General features: G+C 37.9%; 1 protein-coding gene across 2 annotated transcripts in view; it reads left to right on the forward strand.

The window, feature by feature from the left end:
* Positions 1–23,177, forward strand: part of LOC112044013 (G protein-coupled receptor kinase 2) — a 71,382-nt gene that overhangs the window by 731 nt on the left and 47,474 nt on the right. For both annotated transcript variants that reach the window (XM_052889071.1, XM_024079731.2), the window contains exon 2: positions 10,695–10,790. In XM_052889071.1, coding sequence (XP_052745031.1) covers positions 10,695–10,790 — 96 coding nt within the window. The remainder of the gene's footprint in view (positions 1–10,694; positions 10,791–23,177) is intronic.

The raw sequence follows: 23,177 nt of genomic DNA on the forward strand, positions 1-23,177 counted from the left end.
CAGTTCTATTTTACTATTCTTTTTTTTTTAATACTGAAAATAACTTGTTTGTATGTCATGCTAAAACTAAAAAAAAACTTGACCAATTTGAATAATATATTTTTTGTATCTTATGCTTGAATACAAGGGTGAAAGGCTTGAATACAATATCTAAGCATAAATTAATTACTATAAACTTATATTCCTGTGTCTCTTGTTTGGCAGTAAAGTTTATATGGTTAACTATCATTATCATCATTATCAACCCATATTCGGCTCACTCCTGAGCTTGAGTCTCCTCTCAGAATGAGAGGAGATAGTCTAATAGTCCACCACGTTGGCCCAATGTGGATTGGCAGACTTCACACACAGATAATTAAGAAAATTCTCTGGTATGCAGGTTTCCTCATAATGTTTCCTGTCACCATTTGAGACACATGATATTTAATTTCTTAAAATGCACACAATTGAAAAAAAAGCATGCCCTGGACTAGTTTCAAACCGGCAAACAGAATTGTAACTATTATTATAAATGAGAGTGTTTGTATGAATGTATGGATAGATTCTTGGTTAAAAATGTCTCTCAAGTACGATCATTTAATTAAATAAAATCTTTTAAATTCAACTGACTGAAAATCACAAAAAAAATTTAAAAAGCGCAAAATAAGATCAAATGTGCTACCTTCTGATCACTATGAATTCTGTGTTATTTTGTGCTTTTAAGTTTATTTTTGTGTTTTTGAAGTAGGTTAAACTTTTTTGTTGAAATTTTTTTTATTTTTCTGTTTTTAGTGTGTCCTAGCACAGTGAACAAAAGCTCCACTAACATATTGGTTAAGAAATGACAAAGTTATGAGGTTACAAACATAAAAGAAAAACATACACATTGAATTGATAACCTCCTTTTTTTAAAATTTGTAAATTACATTACATTAAACCCATTATAATATAGAACTTGCTGTCCAATTAATTATAGAGATATCTAAGTATTGTTAAAATATTTTAAATCATAATGATCTGGTTTAAATTCAGTCAGGCGGCCTGTTATTAATATCATAATGAAGTTCCTCAATATTAAGCCTACTAACATACTAAATGCTTATCATATTTCCCAGTAATACAAAAAGGTAAATACATAGAGACTGATCAATGCAGAATTAGTCATAATTATGTGTAAACAATTATGTAGTACATAATGTATTTGCTTATTGACATATTTATACCATACTACAGCCTTTCTTGATGAGTGCTGTTTACCAACAAATTAAAAATGAGGGTATAAATCACTAGTCATTTCACACCTAATAATAATAATTATAATTAACTTGTTCTTAAATTCATGAAAATTAATTTGATTAGTAAGTTAAGAACATTTACATATGGTTAATTTATTTTATATAACATTTTATAAACATACATGATGATGATTTATTTGAACCATACATGATTTAAAATAAATAAATTATGAAATGACATGCGTTTTCTACCTTAATTTCTTATTTCTTTGTTGGTAAACAGTATTCATCTGTAGAACATTTTTTACAATTGATTACTATCAAGTTAATTTTTCGTGAGTAGCTTCATCTTGATGAGGTGATCAACTGTTTTTATTTATAAAAATTCTTGATTCTGGTAGCTAACTGAGTTACCAGGAAATAAAAATTTGTGGGCGTTGAAACGAGATAATGTGGCTGTTGAGTTGTATAACTATTAATTAAGCAACAGTAAAGAAAACAGCTGGTTAGTAACAACATTCAATAACCTAGTTATTGATACTAGTTGGGAGGAGGTTACCAAAAGTTGTCATCAAGTTTACAGTCAAAAGTATTGGTAGAATCAACTTGTACTCATTCAAGTTAGCCCAATTCCATCTTAGACTGCATTGTCACTTAACATCGGATGAGACCGCACTGAAAAGCTAAATCATCATAGAATTAAAAAAAAATATTGAAATATAATAATTGTTGGAAATGCAAGAATATTTATGATTCCACTATGGCTATTGGTCGACACTATATCTTTATTTAATGATATGTCTCTCTAACATACATTTACCATCTACATCTACCGACCACCTGTATATATAATGCATGTACCTGCAAATAAATAAATTGATTGATTGATTGATTGATAACTACTAACTTGAATGTTAAGATGTTGTTTTTTTTATCTATTTATTATTTTTATTTCATTATTTATTGTTCTTTCCAAATGTAATAAAAAAAATCTTCAAATCTTAATAAAATATCATCCTCAGAATATATTTCCTTAACTTATCACCTCCTAAGGCACTTAAGATAAAAATATATCAGAATTTTCAACTATTCAAATATCCTATCAACTTGACAAATGCACTTCTTTAGATTTATACTAGAGTCTCAATATCAGACTATTTTAACAGCTGACTATTCTTCTTCTTCTTCTTCAAGATTCAAGATAATTGAAGTTATGTAAAAGTAGTTTTAAGGTGAGAAAGAAAAAACTTTCTTCAGACGTTTTCTATATTTTAAAACTAAAATACCGCTATAAGTTCATTATTAGATGCATATTTTCATAAGCTATCCGATGGCATAAAAATCAAATAAATGTTTTTTTTTGTGATACAGCTTTTGCGCTTAGCACGGCAGTATAGAGTCAGGCCTCTTGTTTTACAGAAGAAGTTATATTTTTTTTTTTTTTTTTATTATTTACAAGTTAGCCCTTGACTACAATCTCACCTGATGGTAAGTGATGATGCAGTCTAAGATGGAAACGGGCTAACTTGTTAGGAGGAGGATGAAAATCCACACCCCTTTCGGTTTCTACACGGCATCGTACCGGAACGCTAAATCGCTTGGCGGTACGTCTTTGCCGGTAGGGTGGTAACTAGCTACGGCCGAAGCCTCCCACCAGCCAGACCTGGACAAATTAAGAAAATCTCAATCTGCCCAGTCGGGGATCGAACCCAGGACCTCCGTCTTGTAAATCCACCGCGCAAACCACTGCGCCACGGAGGCCGTCAAATATATGGAGCTTAGACCCACCACACTACTTCAGTAGGGGCAAGTTTAGGATGATGATATTAAACTCTTATGATCAAACAGTCTTAGAAGAGATAAACAAATACAAGTTGATACACAAAGAACAATTTCTGAAACATCTTCTATTGTGAAAAGAGTCAAGTAGTTGAAGCAAGCTGACATGCTCGACTCTGTGTTTTACTACCAGACTTGAAGACAGCCTCTGTGATGCAGTATATGGGGTGGATTTACAAGACGGAGATCCTCAAACCAGATTGGGGACTTCTCAATTGGTCCAGGTCTGACTAGTGGGAGGCTTCGGCTGTGGCTAGTTACCACCCTACCGGCAAAGACGTACTGCCAACTATTTAGGGTTCCGGTACGATTTCGTTTAGAAACCGAAAGGGGTGTGGATTTAATCCTACTCCTAGCAAGTTAGCCCGCTTCTGTCTTAGATTGCATCATCACTGACCATCAGCTGAGATAGTTGACAAGGGCTAACTTGTAGAGAATAAAAAAAGTCTATAGGTCGTCAACAGTTTGATAACGTTAGGTAGGTACTACGAACGTTCAGATGGTCCGATTTACTTCGATAAATAAAAACCCAGTCGGCGCGTCTTTGTTATTGCAAAGTGTTTACATTATTATCAGTGACGTACTCGCGCCCGAACTAACGAGCGCGTGCGCACATTGCCCAGTGGCGTGAACAAAACTAATAACTAGGGTAGGTAAAAAAAGAAAGAAAAGTGCCACACATCACAATATCTCCAGTACACCATGACATCCAGGACAATACCCTGCGATGTGTGGCATAACCCAGAAAATATTAACCCACCACGCTGATATACGTAGAGGTATAAAAGGCACCAAACAAATAATCAAGTCTTTTCTTTACAATATAAGTTTTAATTTTTTAGAAATACTTTTCATCATAATTAAATAGTAAGCAGATATCTTCGGATTGACTTAACGGATCTTGTTCGTATAACACATCATCATCATTGATACCCCATATTCGGCTCACTGTTGAGTACGGGTCTCTCAGAACGAGAGGGGTTAGGCCAATACGTAGTCCATCACCACCCAATGCGGATTGGCAGAATTGAGAATTTTCATAATTTTCTACATGTGTGAAGTCTGCCAATCCGCATTTAGCCAGCGTGGTGGACTATTGGCCTAACCCCTCTCATTCTGAGAGGAGACTCGTGCTCAACTTGTGAGCGGAATATGGGTTGTTAATGATGACGATTATTCTCAGTTGGTAGTGCAGTGGCTATCAACAGAGAGGTCATGGGTTCGATTCCTATTTCGGGTCAAATTAGGATTTTATATTTGCTAAATTGGCTCAGGTCTGTTCTGGTTGTAGCCTTCGGCCGTGGCTAGTTACCACCTTGTGAGCAAAGAATAAAAAAAAGACGTATCGCTAAGCGGTTTAGTTTTTGACGAACTCCGTGGCGTAGTGGTATGCGCGGTGGATTTACAAGACGGAGGTCCTGGGTTCGATCCCCGGCTGGGCCGATCGAGGTTTTCTTAATCGGTCCAGGTCTGGCTGGTGGGAGGCTTCGGCCGGCTAGTTACGACCCTAGGGACAAAGAAGTACCGCTAAGCGATTTAGCGTTCCAGTACGATGTCGTGTAGAAACCGAAAGGTGTGTGGATTTTCATCTTCCTCCTAACAAGTTAGCCCGCTTCCATCTTTGATTGCATCATCACTTACCATCAGGTGAGATTGTAGTCAAGGGCTAACTTGTAAAGAATGAAAAAAAACATCAGAGATATGGGTAGAATACACTCTGCATCGTTACTTATCATCAGGTGAAATCGCACTCAAAGCTTCAAGGGTTTACTTGTCTATACTTCTATACTTATATTATTAAGAGGAAAACTTTGTTTGTATGTTTGTAAGTTTGTATGTTTGTTTGTTTGTTTGTAATGAATAGGCTGAAAAACTAATGGACCGATCTTAAAAATTACACCTTGTGTCCGGAAAACCCAAATATCTTACGGAACCCTATTTTTTTTCCAAAATAAAATTTAGCCTATGTTACTTGTGGATAATGTAGCTTTCGAATGGTGAAAGAAGTTTCAAAATCGGTCCAATAGTTTTTGAGCCTATTCATTACAATCAAACATAAAAACAAAGTTTTCCTCTTTATAATATTAGTATAGATAGAACCATAAAATGTTGCAATAGGTCTTATAAATATCTACAAAAAAGTCCGCGACACACTATACCTATCTATGTCGAGTGAGGCACAAGGGTGAGGATAGGAGTAGTTGAAATTTTACAACGAGTTTCACGCGGGCGAAGTCGCGGGAGTTCGCTAGTCATTGAATAAAATCAAATAGCTTACTCTACTTACGTATAGTAGGAGCATGGCTGACAGACTTCAGCTTTTGTAGAATGACGAAGGTGTGGCCACCGCAGGTTCTAAGACCGATATCACACTCACGGAAGTCGGTAATTTCTTTTTATCTTAATTGCTTGACGTAGGCGCCAACAGAAGCAAGTGATAAGGTACTGTAATGACTCATCCATCGCTTCTATTTTTATTAACCGACTAGTGGACCCGGTCAAGCTTCGCTTTGACTTATGTGCAATTCTTCCCTATCCCTACTCTACACTACTGTACCCCTACCATACCCTACCCCTTGACTCTTAAACGTTTGTATGGGAAATAGAAAAGGGTTGTTTTTATGGTTTTCCCGGCAATTATTCTAATTTTTCTCACCTTTTAAACCTTCCCTATATCTCCACGAACATTTGAAGACCAAGATAAGATAAATCTGTTCAGCCGTTCTCGAGGTTTAGCGAGACTAACGAACAGCAATTCATATTTATATATGTATATAGATTAAAAAAAAAAATATTGAGAAATAATACAATAAAAAAAAATAAAAAAATCAAAATTAATTTATTTCAAGTAGTCTCAGTTTACACACACTTTTGAAATATCAGGATTATATCATAGTTTAATTTAATCTAATGGTGGTATTAATAGTCGAAAACTTAAAATTAAAGTTACAAGGGTTCCAAAAGCGCCTTGGTCCGAGAAGAGCCCACAACAAACTCAGCCAAGGTTTATTAATAAGGAACTTATGAGTATCCTAATAACTATACAAATCATGCCCACGTGGAATGGTGGCAAGAATACTGGCTGCATTTCCGCGCTGGACAACCAGGCTGATCCTTTGCGCAAAAAATGAGCCAGCCCTTCTGTCACCAGTCGAGGCAACTTGTCCAAGAAACTCGCACAGTAAGTCACCTTTCATCCAAAACAAACTGAATTGAAATCTCTTCATCCGTTCGGGAGTTATGGCGCTACAGACAGACAGACACGTCAAACTTATAACACCTCTTTTTGAGTCGGGGGTTAAAAAAATATTATATTATTGTATGTACCATGAAATTTCACATCGATATTCTTTACAAGTAAGCCCTTGACTACAATCTCACCTGGAAAATGGAAGCGGGATAACTTGTTAGAAGGAGGATGAAAATCCACACCCTTTTCGATTGCTACACGACATCGTACGGGAACGTTAAATCGCTTGGCGGTACGTCTTTGCCGGTAGGATGGTAACTAGCAACCTAGTCGAAGCCTCCCTCCAGCCAGAGACACTCGTGGATGAAGTCGCGGGCGCCTGCTAGTGCCTAGACGACGAGGTCCCCGATATCTAACGTCACCCGGACGTGGGTTTTCTAACTCACGATCTCGGGGGCGTCAGGACTGATTCACTCAGGAGGTTACACCCTCCTAAACGGCCTTCTAAGCCGAGGTCGGGGTCTCATAGGAGACGCCCTAAGAGGGCCGTTCCGTCCTCTATCTTTATTTCAGCCTTAGGGTCTCATCAGGCGATGCTTCTGCGCTCGTCCGAACCCCCCGGTGACGCCGCAGTGGTCCCATATGGACACGGCACTTACTCAACACGAAAAAAAAAAGTAACAAGTAGTAGGTACATAATAAATGGTAGAGAAATCTCTATATCAATGCTAAAGTTTTGTGAAAAAGCAAAAAAAATCCATTGTTATATTGTTGTTCCGTACAGTCCCAACAAAAGTTATGATTGAATGATTTTCGCAACTAACTAAAGTTGCCACAATAGTTTTCCCATCAAAGATTTCGTAAATGATCTATATTTTACTAAACCAACTTCAAAAAAGTAGGTTGTGTTTTTTTATTTTATTTACTAGCGGACGACCGCGACTTCGTCCGCGTGAAACTCGATTTAAACTTTCAACTACCCCTACCCTACCCGTAAAAAAAAAAGTAAAAAGTATCCTTCTCCTGGCTCTAAACTACCTCCCTGCCAATTTTCAGCTAAATCGGTTCAGCCGTTCTTGAGGTATAAGTGGAGTAACTAACATGACTTTCTTTTATATATGTAGATTGAGAAAGAATACAATAAGGAACTTAAGCTAACTTATCCTAATAACTATACAAATCATGTCTACGTGGAATGGTCGCAAGAATACTGGCTGCATTTCCGCGCTGGACAGCCAGGCTGATCCTTTGCGAAATAAGCCAGCCCTTCTGTCACCAGTCGAGGCAACTAGCTGAGGTTGTGTTATCAAAAAGGAATAAATAAATTGTCCCACCAACCTAGCATTTCCTCTCAGAAAAGAGAGATCGCTGTAGCGATAAGGCTGCCTTTGCATACTATTCGTAGTTTTAAGTTTCTCTTGACATCCGATAAAACTGTTCAGTTTTATTGGATAGTGGATGGCTGGCATAATACTAGCAGTCAAAAAAAATATTTTGACTGCCTCCGTGGCACAGTGATAAGCGCGGTGGATTTACAAGATTCAGGTCCTGGGTTCGATCCCCGGCTGGGCTAATTGAGGTTTTCTTAATTGGTCCAAGTCTGGCTAGTGGGAGGCTTCGGCCGTGGCTAGTTACCACCCTATCGACAAAGACGTACCGCCATGCAGGGTGTGGATGTTCATCCTCCTCTTAACAAGTTAGCCCGCTTCCATTTCAGATTGCATCGTCACTTACCATCAGGTGAGATTGCTGTCAAGGGCGAACTTATAAAAGAATAAAAAAAAGCAGACGCCACGCTGTTTCACATGTTTCGTTCGATTTCGAAAAAATAAATATGCGATACAAGTATGTGTAAGTGATGTACCATGTCAATGGTACACCCAGCCCATTACATAATACCCTGCAGACTATTTTAACTATCAGACTATAGTGAAAGGACCTGTACATGGTAGAGTGTCTAGGCACATAACTATATATATAAAGAAAACCGTGTGATTTGATGAGGTCTGACATTTAAGGCACTTTAATTGCTGCATTAAGATCTTATATGGGTTTAAAAATGTCATTTATACGCCGGCTGAGTTAAATTCTTGATACATGTTAGAGCGCTTTCACACAGACCTTGAGTTGTCGTTGCGTTAAAGTATAAAAACTAAATGCATAAAAACTCACAACAATTTTCATTTATTTATATCTAACAAAAAGTAACACCTTGACTGTGATTAGACATAAGCAGGCTTATTCACTATCTTGATCTTTGAAATTGAGACTCTATGTAAAGATTTAATCCGCTGCTTTCTGGTTGATATCACATAGTAGGTAAATGACATTTTGTCAATTGATTTGATGTTTATTTTAATAGGTTGATAATAAAGACTAAAATAATTAATAGAGACACAGGTAAGCTGTCAATGACGATGAAGAAATAAAATCGTATGTGTTACCTTCTGATCACTCAGAAGGTAGCACATACGATGTTATTTTTCGCTTTTTAGTCTATTTTTGTGATTTTGAAGTCGGTTGAATTTTTTGGTTACAAAGATTTTATTTTTCTGTTTTTAGTTTATCCTAGAATTGAGAACGAAAGTACGGGCAATTTCCTTGTTTTCATTTTAAGACAAAATTACTGAACCAATTATCATAACTCGTCTTACAAATATAAAAATAATTTTCAAAATTGGTTAAGAAATGACGAAGTTATGAGATAAAAAACAAACGACTCGTCCTTTTTTTTTGTAGTCGGCTAATAATGAGGACGATGCGTTAAAACGCTGCGTTTCTCTCAACCCGTGTGTTGAGACACCAAACAAAAATATCTCTATCTCGTAGCAGTCGTGTGAACAGCCCTAATTGGGTTTGGCGTCTAATTGCGATCCAGTTGCGCCGATCCAGTTGGTATTGAAATTTATTTCAATTATAAATCGGCGACGTTGCGCAAAGTTGCGTTTGCGTCAACCGACTTGTGTGATTTAATATCAACAGCTAGACGTTGAGTTGTTGGCTCAGATCAATTATAAAAGGACCTGTATCGTACTCATAGTCACGAACAAAATTGTCTGTCATTTTCAGAAGAAAACGAGCTTAGATTTAGTATATATCTTATAGTAAACTAAAAATAGTAAAGTAAGAAGTTTTTTCCCGTTTTTTACACAATTCAATTACACAAAAAGGTATTTTTACGGAGCTCTTTAACCGACGAACACGATTACAACTATTTAACATCGATACTATAGAGACAGTTTTTATAATCGCATTAGATCGTTGATCATATACTTTGACAGAAAAGTAACGTCTAGCGAGGCAGGTCCTATACAATAATTGGTCTGAGGTTGTTGGGCTATTAACATTGGGACAGTTTAGTGGATACAGCCAATTCGTATTTTGAGCGTTATGTATTGTATATATCAGAGGTTCCCAAAGTATTTTTTCTCACTTTCAAAATCTAGCTGGTTCCGGTTGGCAGCTACATTTCTATCATGTGGCTGGTGGGATGCCGACAAAGACGTATCGCCAAGCGATTTAGCGTTCCGGTACGATGTTGTGTAGAAACCGAAAAGGGTGTGGATTTTCATCCTCCTAACAAGTTAGCCCGCTTACGTCTTAGATTGCATCATCACTTACCATCAGCAGGGTTATTATGTAACTCGGTGTACCATTCAATTAATGAGTGACGGCCTCTGTGGCGCAGTGGTATGCGCGGTGGATTTACAAGACGGAGGTCCTGGGTTCGATCCCCGGCTGTGCCGATTGAGGTTTTCTTAATTGGTCCAGGTCTGGCTGGTGGGAGGCTTCGGCTGTGGCTAGTTACCACCCTACCGACAAAGACGTACCGCCAAGCGATTTAGCGTTCCGGTACGTTGTCGTGTAGAAACAGAAAGGGGTGAGGATATTCATCCTCCTCCTAACAAGTTAGCCCGCTTCCATCTTAGACTCCATCATCACTTACAATCAGGTGTGATTGTAGTCAAGGGCTAACTTCTAAAGAATAAAAAAAAAATTAATGAGTATGAGAAACTACTTTCCGAGTATGAGAAACGAAAAGTTGTTTTGCTGTTTTATGTCTACCATTGATTTTTTTACCATCTTCTTCAAAAAAAGGAGGTTATCAAATCGAAGAGTTGTTTCTATGTTTTTTCATTTATAGCCCCAGTGTGTAAAAAATATGAGCAGTAAAATTCGATGAATGAATGACAGCGTTTTTTGTGTGCAACCTACTCTGCGCACATTTCACCGTGCGGATGCGTTTTAGAACGCCCACGCACGCCGCGGCCTGCTGCTCCTAGGTTGCGCACCTTTCACTTTTCAGGCGTAGGTATTGAGACGTACATAGTGTATACTGCGGGGCAAAATACACCTATTTAGACAGTTGATCTGAAAGAGTAAACTCCATTCGTGCGTCGGAGCTGACACACACTTTTTTTTTTTTTATATATTAAATATTGTTGTTGCAGGCGGTTCCGATAGCAACAAAGGCAAGAGCAAGAAGTGGCGGAAGATCCTTCAGTTTCCTCACATATCGCAATGCTTAGATATCAAAACGAAAATAGGTAAGTACCTTATCATATCTTATTCTAATAACTATACAAATCGTGCCCACGTGGAATGGTGGCAAGAATACTGGCTGCATTTCCGCGCTGGACTGTCAAGTGCGTGTCGGGCCACGCGCAGAGTAGGGTTTCGGAGATTAAGTTAGCACTTTGCCCTATGTAATACACAAACATACCGATAACCATACCCCACATTATGGAATAGACGATGAAAAATTCATCCTCATTTTGTATGTAAGGAAGGAACCCAAAATTTTTTTTTTTCATTTTATAGACGAAATTAATATACATACCCATTACCCGTACTAAATTTTATCTTTCTAGTTTAAAAATCTCTGAGTTATCTTACTGACAACTTTATCTTTTTAATTAACAACGGATTTGGATGCAATTTTCGATTACCAATTACGTTTTTTAAGTTTGTCTACTACTACTCTTTCAATTTGCGATTACCAACTACGTCTTTAAGTTTGTCGACTATTATTATTTAAATAGCGACTGCTAATTGAAGTGTTTTTCAAATAGCATGGGTACGGTGACAGTTCGTTTCACCCTGGAAAGTTTGCCGCGATTCACGATAATAGTACTTATTATGAACGTCATAAGGCAACTGTCACCGTACCCATGCTATCTGAAAAACACTTTAGCCGCTGTATGTAATTCGTTTGTTGGTAAACAGTACTCATCAAGAAGGGCTATAGTCGGAAAATGCTGTATTAGGAGTGGGTACAACAATAGTTAAGCGGGGATCGAACCACCACTCCTCGGTGTCAGGCTGTTACCACTGAGCTATATCTGTTAAATATCAAAACCTTGGGTTGACAGTTGTAAAACATTGAATAAATTATTAAATACCTTGGAAGGCCCGTTCGCTGGGCATATCCTAATTTCCTCAGTGTAGAGGAAAATCAAAACAGTAATTAGCAATGTATCTTGTATGCGGGGGAATACATAGTACGTAGGTACTACGTAGTACCACAGGATGTATAATATAATAATACTTAATTTCCTCGCGACTGTTATCGCCGCGTTGCATCGACTTGCAGTACGGACGGCTTCAGTGTGCTCGTGGCGTTCGAGCCGTCCACATCTCTTGTTTTGTAATTCTTTATGGGTTACTTGGGATAGGCGGGGAGACTGACTTGAGTGGAAAAGGGGAGTGTTTGTTAACAGTCAAAGGATCCTTTAACCCTACACACAATGTTCACAAGTGCGTGACTTCACTCAAGGTCATCCTCTGCCATTCTAGGGTCTTATTTTGGTTACAGTTTGATTTGTTAATTAAGTTGTCCTGACAAATGTTGTGAATTTTTTCGACATTACTTTTCTTATACTAGTGGACGCCCGCGACTTCGTCCGCCTTAGACCTCTTTAATCCAGTCCTTACAGTAGTATCGCTGTAAAAACGGAGTAACTTTTCCCGATTTCCCAACCTTTCCCTTCACTGCTCTGCTCCTATTGACCGTAGCGTGATGAAAAGTATACTATAACCTGCCCAGGAGTATGAAGAATAATTGTACCCAGTTTCGTTAAAATCCGTCGTTTTTGTTTCTATAACGAACATACATAGAAACAAAAATTTTACGAAAAAATCCCAATCACGTATTTTTTTGTTGACCTGACCCGGGATTCGAATTCTGGACCTCATTGTTTTTTTTATTCTTTACAAGTTAGCCCTTGACTACAATTTCACCTGATGGTAAGTAATTGTACAATCTAAGATGAAATGAAACTTGTAAAAGGAGGATGAAAATCCACACTCCTTTCGGTTTCTACAGGAGTGTGGATGTCATCCTACTCCTAACAAAAAAGCCCGCTTCCATCTAAGATTGCATCATCACTTGTAAAAGGGGGATGAAAATCCACACCCCTTTCGGTTTCATGTAGAAACCGAAAGGAGTGTGGATGTCATCCTACTCCTAACAAAAAAGCCCGCTTCCATCTAAGATTGCATCATACTTACCATCAGGTGAGATTGTAGTCAAAGTCTAACTTGTAGAGAATAAAAAAAAATGAAAAATAATACGTCCAAGTAGAGTGTAAGTTATAAGACCATTGACTGAAACGACTATCGGAAACGGTTGACTGAACATTCAATTAGCCAGTTAGCTAATGTTACACGTGGGTTTCATCAATCATGCATAGCTGATGTATTTGAATCTAACTTCTTATAGGAGGTTCTTAATTAGTTTTTTTTTTTACAATTTGTGGAAGTTTTTTATTTTTTACAATGAAAATTTTTTGGTATTTAATTGTTAATATTCATTCAATTTTATAAAGTTTTACAATAATATTAAAACTACGTACCTAAATATCTATAACTACATATTATAAAAATTAAAAAGAAAATATACTAAATTTAAATTATATCTAAAGGCTCAGGCGTCGTAGAATTCGTCTGAATCGACGATCATAGGTAAAGTGCCCAGAAGGCTGGCAGTATAGTATATATATATTAGTTCTTAATTAGACGTGTATATTTTTTTTTTATTTACATTCCCCTCTACTAGTCGGAAATTACCGTGTTGTAAGTGGGTAGGTACGACAATAGTCCAACGGACGGGGATCGAATCACCACCCCTCGGTGTGACCACGATATTTTATACTAGAGATAGGGCACAAGCGCATCAAAACAACGAAATTATTTAAACACATAATACGTAAATATTGTCTACAATGTCGAGTTGTGTGTTTAGAAAGTGTAAAACCATATATACATAAATATATAATGTACTTCGATAATTATTAGACAATTTTGATTATTTAGGCCGTCAGATTTAGAGTATTCTCTAAAAAATCTCACCCGAGCCATGCATACGGTTTGTTATACAAAAAATCATCCTTACAAGAATAGCTTTAGAAATCTAGACTAAGCTGGAATCTTGGCAACCAATGTATATAAAAAGTGATCCCCTGTTCTTTTTTTTATTTATTTATTATTGACAAAGAAAACAATAAGGAACTTAAGCCCAGCGCCTGTAACCAAGTGGCACGTCGATTCTCTTTCTACGATCGCAAACGCTTCGAAAACTAGAAAATGTATAAGAATGACATTTGCTATCGACTGATCACGTGATCAAGATCTGTCATTCATACATTTTTCTACTTTTCGAAGCGTTTGCGATCGTAGAAAGAGAATCGACGTGCCACTTGGCTACAGGGGCGGTTCACTATTTAAAGCAGAGTTTCCCAAACTTTTTTGTGTCGTAGACCCCTTGCCATGTTTTTCCGTGTTGGGTAGACCCCCTACTTATTTGATATTGATTTTCTGTATCCTACAATTTACATAATTTTATAAACATATATAATATTTTTTTTACTTCATAGTTACTTTTAAAATAATGTAGGTATATGTTTTGATATTATAAGATAATGTGATGTAAAAAATAGGTATTATCAGTGTATGTGTTATGGTCCACTATCGTGAAAACCATTTTCATTTAATGATCCCCAAAATTTTTTTTCGCTGATATAGACCCCTTGCAGTTTGTCATAGACCCTTAGGGGTCGATATAGACCACTTTGGGAATCACTGATTTAAAGGATCGCTCTCTCTCTCCCCTCGTCGAGTAAAGGGGCTATATAAACATCTGACTCCAAAAGCGTACCGCCATGACTCATGCATCTCACGATACTGTTATGGTGAGTGTCATGGGAGGAACAAACCTGCATCTATTTATGTATTTTACAAGCAGACGCCCGCGACTTCGTCCGCGTAAAACTTGACGTAAACTTTCAATTACCCCTACCACTACCCCACCTCTACCCTATCCTATCCCTACCCCTATCCTACCCCTACCCCGTTTTCTAATTATTATTTATATGAACTTTATACAATAACAATAAAGCTCAAATTGACTACGTTTTAGTAAGAAAACATTTGTATGGGAAAAAGAAAAGGGCTTTTATGTTTTTTCCGGAAATCATTCGAATTTAACTCGCCGTAAAAACCATCCTAGAACTTCAACGAACATTTTAAAAAAAGAATTGGCCAAATTGGTCCAGGCGTTGTTGAGTTATGCGCTTACCAACGCATTTTGCAATATTATAGACTAGCAGACGCCCTGCGGTTTCACCCGCACAGTTCCCGTTCCTCTGGGAATACGGGGAATAAATACAACCTACGAGACTGTCACATAACGTGGCTTTCTATTGATCAAAACAAAATCAAAATCGGTTCAGTAAATCCAGAGATTACCCCCTACTATCTCACAGACACGTAAACTGTACCTCTTTATAACATTGGTATATAGATTGTCTTACTACAGCCTTTCTTCAGAGTAATGATGAGTACCTACTGTTTACCAACAAACAAATTAAAAATGATGAAAGGGGTGTGGATTTTATGATTCTACTCCATTGATCTCTTATTAAGGACAATCATGTAGAAAATTTCACTTAAAAACTCCAATTCTGCTTTGACAGTTACTTACTAAAGGCCTTTAAATATAGTCCAATATTCAATAAAATCCCAAATTCAGATCAAATTCAACCTTGATGATGATTTGAGGATTGAGTTTAAGGTTGAATTTGCAAATGCGACTACTTGATTTAAGTGCCAAGAACTTGTGTTTGGCACTCATTGAGTGGGGACGTTTCGGTCGCTGATTGTGCATCCACTTTTTAATAGGAGATCGATGTCCTATTCCTAAAAAGTTAGTCCGCTTCCATCATAAATTGCATCATCACTTACCATCAGGTGAGAATGTCAAGGGCTAACTTGTAAAGAATTTAAAAAAAACCAAAGAGGCAGCAATTTCAGACGTCTCTCCCTCAGTAACGACGTTAGCGATGGAGCTGGAAATAACAATTAAAATAGATTAAAAAGCTTAATGCGTTTCACTCACAAGTCGCACACCCTCCGAGTGGAATAGTAGGGTGACCATGGGCTTTGGTGATAGAAAGGAGATCATGGACCGGTTTCAAGCTCTTCTTGTTCTCAAAACAAGGACGAATTCTTGACAAAAGTTAGGAGGAGGGGAGGATCATTAATTTTTTTTTCTTACTTAATTAATCTATACTAATATTATAAAGAGGTAAAGTTTGTGGAAGTTTTTGTTTGTGTTGCGTGTATAAAACACAAACAAAAACTATTCGAATACTGAGTATTCAGTATATCCAAAATCGAGGAGGATATGCCCAATACCAATTTTAAATTATCTGCCGTGTGTTGTAAGTCGTTTAATTCTTTTATCATGATCGCAGAAAAGTATTGTATGCCACTGCACGTAATTAGCCATTGTATCACTCATGCTACAATGGCCCTCATTAAATGACAGTGGCATGAATAACTATTATGTCGTTTTAAAAACCCCTAATGAAATCGTTTCATGAACATGAAAAATATAATATTTAAGTAATTACGTATTGAAATAATAGTATTTTTTTTATTTTAGTTCCTTTTGGTTATTTATTATTAAGTTTATTTTTAGTTTAATGTCAGTGTAGGTATTAGTATAGATTATAAGGTTGTGTTGGCTGTGTTCATGGCGTTACCCAATCTGTGGTTCCAGCTGAAAATCAGCCATTTTCTGGGTTATGCCACACATCGCAGGGTATTGTCTTGTATGTTCTGGTGTACTGGAGATATTGTGATGTGTGGCATAATTAAATAAATTAAATAAATAAATATACTTAAACAATACTTAAACAATATACGCAGTTTTCTTTCTTTCTTTCTAACTACTTAATAAAACCGTGTCCGCTAAAGCAGTGATATATGGTTTTCCTTGTAGCATATTATACGACTAATGTAATTTAGTAGGATGTCCCTACTTAGTACACGAGAGTATAAGGGAACACAGTAGTGTGGTTAAAATTGACTATTTATTATTTATAGGGTTCCGTGGCGTAAAATAGAAAAGGGAACATTATTGGATTACTTATCCGACTGAGTAGTAGAGCTTTTGTGACAGATATCGTCCGAGGAAGTAGGTATTCATCATCATCATCATCATTATCAACCCATATTCGGCTCACTGCTGAGCACGAGTCTATTCTCAGAAGGAGAGTGGTTAGGCTCATAGCACACTGTCCAATGTCCAATGCGGATTGGCAGACTTCACACACGTAGAGAATTAAGAAAATTCTCAGGCATGCAGGTTTCCTCACGATGTTTTTCCTTTACCGTTTAAAACACGTGATATTTAACTACGTGTGTGATGTCTGCCAATTGACTATTAGCCTAACCCCTCTGATTCTGGGAGGAGACTTTTGCTCAACAGTGAGCCGAATATAGTTTGTTAATGATGATGAATCATGAGATCGCTATCAAGGGCTAACTTGTCATTAACATGAATGAATAAAAACCTCCTTTTATTGAAGTCGGTTAAAAAATAACTACGCAGGTCAAACCGCAGGACGTTTGCTAGTCACTTCTTATAAAGTCAACGTTATCTCGTGTCTTGTATACAGACTAACGGGCGCCCGCGAATTCGTCCGCGTGGAATTCAGTTTTTCACAAATCCCGCGGGATATGTTTTAATCCAGAGTAAAATCTATTTTCATTCCAAATTTCAGCCAAATTGTCGCAAAATTGACAAAGTTTCATACAAACTTCCATCCCCTATTTTATCCCCTTGGGGGTAGAATTGATCAAAATCCTTTCTTAGCGGATGCCTACGTCATAAAATCTACCTGCATGCCAAAGTTCAGCCCGATCAGTCCAGTGGTTTGGTCTGTGCGTTGATAGATCACTATGTCAGTCAGTCACCTTTGAGTTATATATTTAGATAGAGTGACAATGAGTGACGTCGCGATTTAGTGCCTTTAATGGACCTGTTAAACGGTCGATCGATAATAAATTAAAACCGGCCCTTTTGTACGGGGTTTTGTATACTACGAGTAGGTATGACATTTATTTTAATTCATACGAACATTAAAACGAATTCATGCTTAAAGTTGTGCATTGGACTTGCCAATGCACAACTTTAAGCAATGTGTTAAAAAACATTTACTTAGTCGAAGTTACTACAACATTGATAAGTTCCTTAACGATAAAGGTGCTTGGAGGCCATTGGATCAGCTTCCACCTTCACACAGGAAGTAAAACTATAAGAAATTGTAATTGTTATCAATTGTAAATTATAATACTGCATGACTTTTTCAAAAGAGCAACTGTTGAGTTTCTTGCCGGTATCTTCTCAGCAGAACCTGCCTTTCGAACCAGTGGTAGAATCTTTACAAATAGTCAACTGACGTGTCAAAAGTGCTTGTAAATTGAGCCTACTTGAAATAAATGAATTTTGATTTTACGACAGCTGAGTGACGCAGTGCGTGCTTTTAGCATCCGAGGGGGTTCGATTTCCACTACCGAGGGCCTAATGGCAGTTTGATACTGTTACTATGGCGTTAACGTAAACGCGAATTTCTAAGAAATTGGAACAGCGCTATCTGCGTGAAACAGTGGCACTACTGCACAACTGTTTCAATTCCACATATATTCGCGTTTACGTTAACGCGATAGTGACAGTATAAAAATATTGACAACTCCCACTAGGCACACTGGTAAATGAGCGCGAATTTATAACGTCACTTCACACCAATCCCGCCTCGCGTGTTTTATACTAGTTGACGCCGCGCGATTTCACTTGCGTGGTTCCCGTGGTGTAGGAAATAGGAATAGGAATACGGGAACAAGAACCACGCGAGTGAAACCACGCGGCGTCAGCTAGTACAATTTAAATACCTACTCATTTCAACATCTGTCAAGTTAACCAAATCTGGAGTCATCTGTCATGCTAACGAGCCCACAATCTGCTCGGTTGAATTATAATATTTGTTTGTCTGTATGTTTCCCTGTCGTTCGAACAATGGCGACATTGACAGATATTGATAGCCGTAAAACATTACATGTCTCAATACAAAACGTTATTTTGTGTGAAACTATTTGGACTTAAATAAATGGCTTTTTGCTTTAACTTATTCAGTTGTCGATGCTTGTTGACCGTTTGGTTTGCTAACAAATCGTAGTCGGGAATCGAACTTGGGATAAATAATTATAAAACAAGAAAATGTCCTTGCCGTGCTTACAAGAGCTTTTAGTTAATGTTACGCATAAACCTTTATTCGTTAATAATATAAATGTTTGCCACAGATTAAGCAATAATAGGCAGATAGAACGTACGGAACACGATCTTGTCGTAGCCGCTCCAAATACAAAATTCAAAAACGAATACATTCTCGAGTCAGTACGACACGAACTTTCAATATTATTCAAGAAAAATGGCATCTTATGTTTTTAACCGACTTCCAAAAAGGAGGAGGTTCTACGTTCGGCTGTATGTATGTTTTTTTTTTATGTATGTCCAGCGATAATTCCGTCATTTGTGGACCGATTTTGAAAATTCTTTTTTTGTTTTGAAGGGTTTGATTCCAGGGTGGTCCCATTTTTTTCATGTCAGGATCTGATGATGGCATCCTGGAGAAATCGAGGGGAACTTTCGAAAATCGTAGGGACGGCTAGTGCGTTTGTTAATGTTTCCATAAGGTATCTTAAACCACTACAATTTTATGAAGGTCTGGAGTTGGTCTGTTGATGAAGCCGAAAAACAGACGATGGAACTCGTCAACGATTTACAGCAGGTACCTTTTGTTTGGGCTAGATTTATTTGTATTGATGAGAACTTTCCACCTAGATGGGTTGTGACCGTATTGAGGGCCTGATGATGAAGACGAAGGACAGTTAAGAGAACTCTTCAACGGTTCCCAGTAGCTACCTTGTGTTTGGACTTGATAAATTTGTATTGATGAGAACTTTCCACCTAGATGGGTTGTGACTGTATTAGGGGTCCGGTGACGAAGATGAAGGAGAGTTAAGGGAACACCTTCGTCGTCGTCTCTTCGCATTAGAACAGCGTGGTGGGTTTAAGCTCCATATCCCCTATCCTATAAGAAGCCATGTTTTATATTAATATTATATAATAAACTAGCAGACGCCCGCGACTTCGTCTGCCCTTAGTATTGTCCTTGTCGCAAATCCGTTCTTAGCAGACGTTTGCGTACTATAAACTACCTCCCTGCGAAGTTTCATCTTCGTACATAAAGCGGTTTTTGATATTTCGTTTTAATATAAGTAGGTACATAACTACAAAATGTATATAGTCTGTTGTCTCCGAAGAGACTAAATCGGTCTGGAGATTACTGGAAGTATATAAACAACCAATGAACAACATTAATAGGTGATATAACCATTAATAAAACTCATAAACAGAGTCGTCAGTGACCGGATAGAAGCGACACGAAGGCATTATACAATTTACTACTTTAGATTGTTGGCGACCACTCTATGATACTTGAAAGTCACGGACGTATGTACCACAGCGTAGCTAGATCAGTGTACTCACTACTATGCAAGCAAAATATAATAAAAAAATTTAATAAAAAAAATACAACCAACTTTAAAACCTAAAAACGTACCTACTAAACTAAAAAGCGAAAAATAACATCATAATATGTTCTACCTGCTGATCAGTATGAAGGCGATGCTAAGCCGGTGATGTATTATTTCAAACCATGTGAGAATATCTTATAAATTTAGATTTTGCTGACAGTGTTGTTTCCTGACAGTTTGGTCCTGTCAGAAATGGCTTAAATTAAGTCAACACCGGCTAAGCACCGCCTTCACACTGATCAGCAGGTAGAACATATTATGATATTATTTTTCGCTTTTTAGTTTAGTGGGTACGTTTTTAGGTTTTGAAGTCGGTTGTATTTTTTTATTAAAATTTTTATTATTTTTCCATTTTTAGTGTAAATTTTCATCTCAAACGAATACATCAGACCCCTAATGAAAATCACAACCCTTCTTGGTACAAAATACATAGAAATGTCTGTGGCATGTCACATGATGCGCTCCGGCGCCGCACCGGACTTGCAACCACCGAGACGAGGTGAATGCGTTGTACGTTGGAGCGGCACCGCTCAGTTATCTATGCGTCACAACATTAATTTAATGACATACTGTCCTACGCAGCTACGGCGCCATAACAACGTTGCGGCGCCGCAGTGCAGTGTGTGCCCGCTGATACAGTGAAATGTTTGCGATGCGGCGCCGCAACGTATCGAGTGCCAGCGCTCAAACGGACAACGACCGTTTCTAACCCTCGTAACTTTAGTTTTAAGTTTTCGACTATTATTACCACCATTAAATTAAATTAAATTATGACATAATCTTAACCTTTCAAAAGTGCTTGTAAACTAAGCCTAATTGAAATAAATGAATTTTGACTTTGACTTTGACCAGTCGTGATCGAGGCCGGTTAGAGACGTCAAGCACTTATTCTGCCACGTCCAAGATTAGTTGTTGGCCGTGCTTGCAAAAGCTACGATGAACCTGCGGACATATTTGCGACCACAACTACGACCGCTCGTAAAGCAGCCAATTGTCCTGGCTGGTCGAGCCGCATTAGTTGTCACAGATCTAGGTCGCGAAAGCTTGGTTACAATGATCAGTCGTGCCAACTCAAACTGCAGCCCATTGACCGGTGCAACCAAGTGCACGCTGTTTATATGGTTTCTTGGTCGTGGTTGTGGTCGCTTAGTGTGCGAGGTGCTTTAGAAATTCATATATTCATACAGTAAGCCAGTCAAGGCGACTCAACGTCATTACTTGTGATTCCGCCAACGAAGCGAAGAGGCAATGGCGCGCGATGGGAAAACTATTTATCACTATCTCGTTTTACTATTCATTTCAATTAACTTACAGACAAGCAAGTAATGACTTTATATTGCTATTTTCATATGGATTCAATATATTTTATTTGAATTTTCAGCTTTGTATCGTTTGATTTGTTTTGGCCCGAGCTTTAACCTAATAAACGAATTATTCAGTTTGTCACAGTAAGCGTTTTATCAACTGAGGTTTAGATCTACTCGTATGAAGGCTAATTCACTATCTTTGACGTATGCTAGTTGACACATACGAAATTGAGATTCTATGTAACAAATGTCATCCGGTGCTTGCTGGTGGATATCACACAGTAGGTAAATGACATTTTGTCAATTGATTTGATGTTTGTTTTAATCAATTGATAATAAAGACCAAAATAGTGAATAGGCCAGCTGGTTAATTGACATGGGGCGGCACTTCGTAAGACCTGTTGACATGTTCATGTTAAGCCCTGCGAAATATTCTTTATTTTTCTGATTTTGTAAGTGCCGTTGGCTCTTTAGGGGACCTCAGCGGCATCACCGGGGGGTTTGGGCGAGTGCAGAAGCATCGCCTGATGGGGCCCGAAGGCAGAAGCAGAGTAGATGGGTGAAATGACTCTCTAAGTCTCCTCTGAGACTCGGACCTCAGCTTAGAGGGCTGTTCGGGAAGGGTGTTTTGGCCTTAGTGTATCAGTCCGGGCGCCCCCGAGATGGTGAGTTAAAAGCCCTCGTAGGGGTGACGTCAGCTATCAGGGACCTCGTCTTCGCCGTCGAAGAAACTGTTTAGCTTGTGTTTGTGTTGCCTGGGAAGCACTGTCTTCATTTCACTGTGTCAAGTGTTATTATCAAAATTTTAAAAATTGGGTTAATTGCCGATGAGGTGAGTCTGTCGATACCACAAACGTCGAATAAACAATGTAACGAAAAGCTTTTACGGTGTCGATGGTGAAGAGTAATTAAGTTTTTCCTATAAAGGCGCGTTTTCCGCGTTCACTTGCATGTAGGGTTTACATATTAAAAAAGAAAATTTCGGGACTTTTTTTTTAACAATAATAACGAGTACTAACTGCCTCGTTGGTGGTTAACTTATGTGGCTTCAAATCACGAGGTCCTGGGTTTGATATTTTCGTTCTACTGATCTCTAAAATTGCTTCCATAATGGGGCGTAATTCCAAAAAAAACGAATGTACGAAAATCGGGGGATTCAGTTTGCTATCGTAGCTACGTAACTATCATACCTATTTTTGTTTAATATTGTATAATTAAATAAAACAACCAGCTTAATAAATAAACTCCCGTATAACAAAGTTATCTTGTGGGACGAGGCGAGTGAGTAATTCGATCGGTCACGAGCCGAGATAGTACGAAGTGTTCTGTGAGTTAGATGAGAATAGTGGAAGACCGAGTGCCGGCGATATAGGATGCTAGCTCATTCTTGTCGTGACTTTCGATCCGTCTGCACCTTTTGTTGGATTATTTTGGGTTTCGTTACACCAGAGTTCACCAGATCTAACATTTTAATTAATATATTTTAATGACCTGTCCCAAAATGTTAGTTTCATGGCGACCCTACTACAAGTGAACATTGACCTTAAAATGTGATACACCTACGCGAGCGTCACACAAGGTTTAATGTTCTTAGTAATGTTAACAGAATGGTAACTTATTTACTGTGAATACGCAAACTTGGGAGTTATAGTAGGCTATTTAATATATGTACTATCAATTAGCATAGCC

Source organism: Bicyclus anynana, chromosome 24 (assembly GCF_947172395.1).
Source record: "Bicyclus anynana chromosome 24, ilBicAnyn1.1, whole genome shotgun sequence".
NCBI lineage: Eukaryota > Metazoa > Arthropoda > Insecta > Lepidoptera > Nymphalidae > Bicyclus > Bicyclus anynana.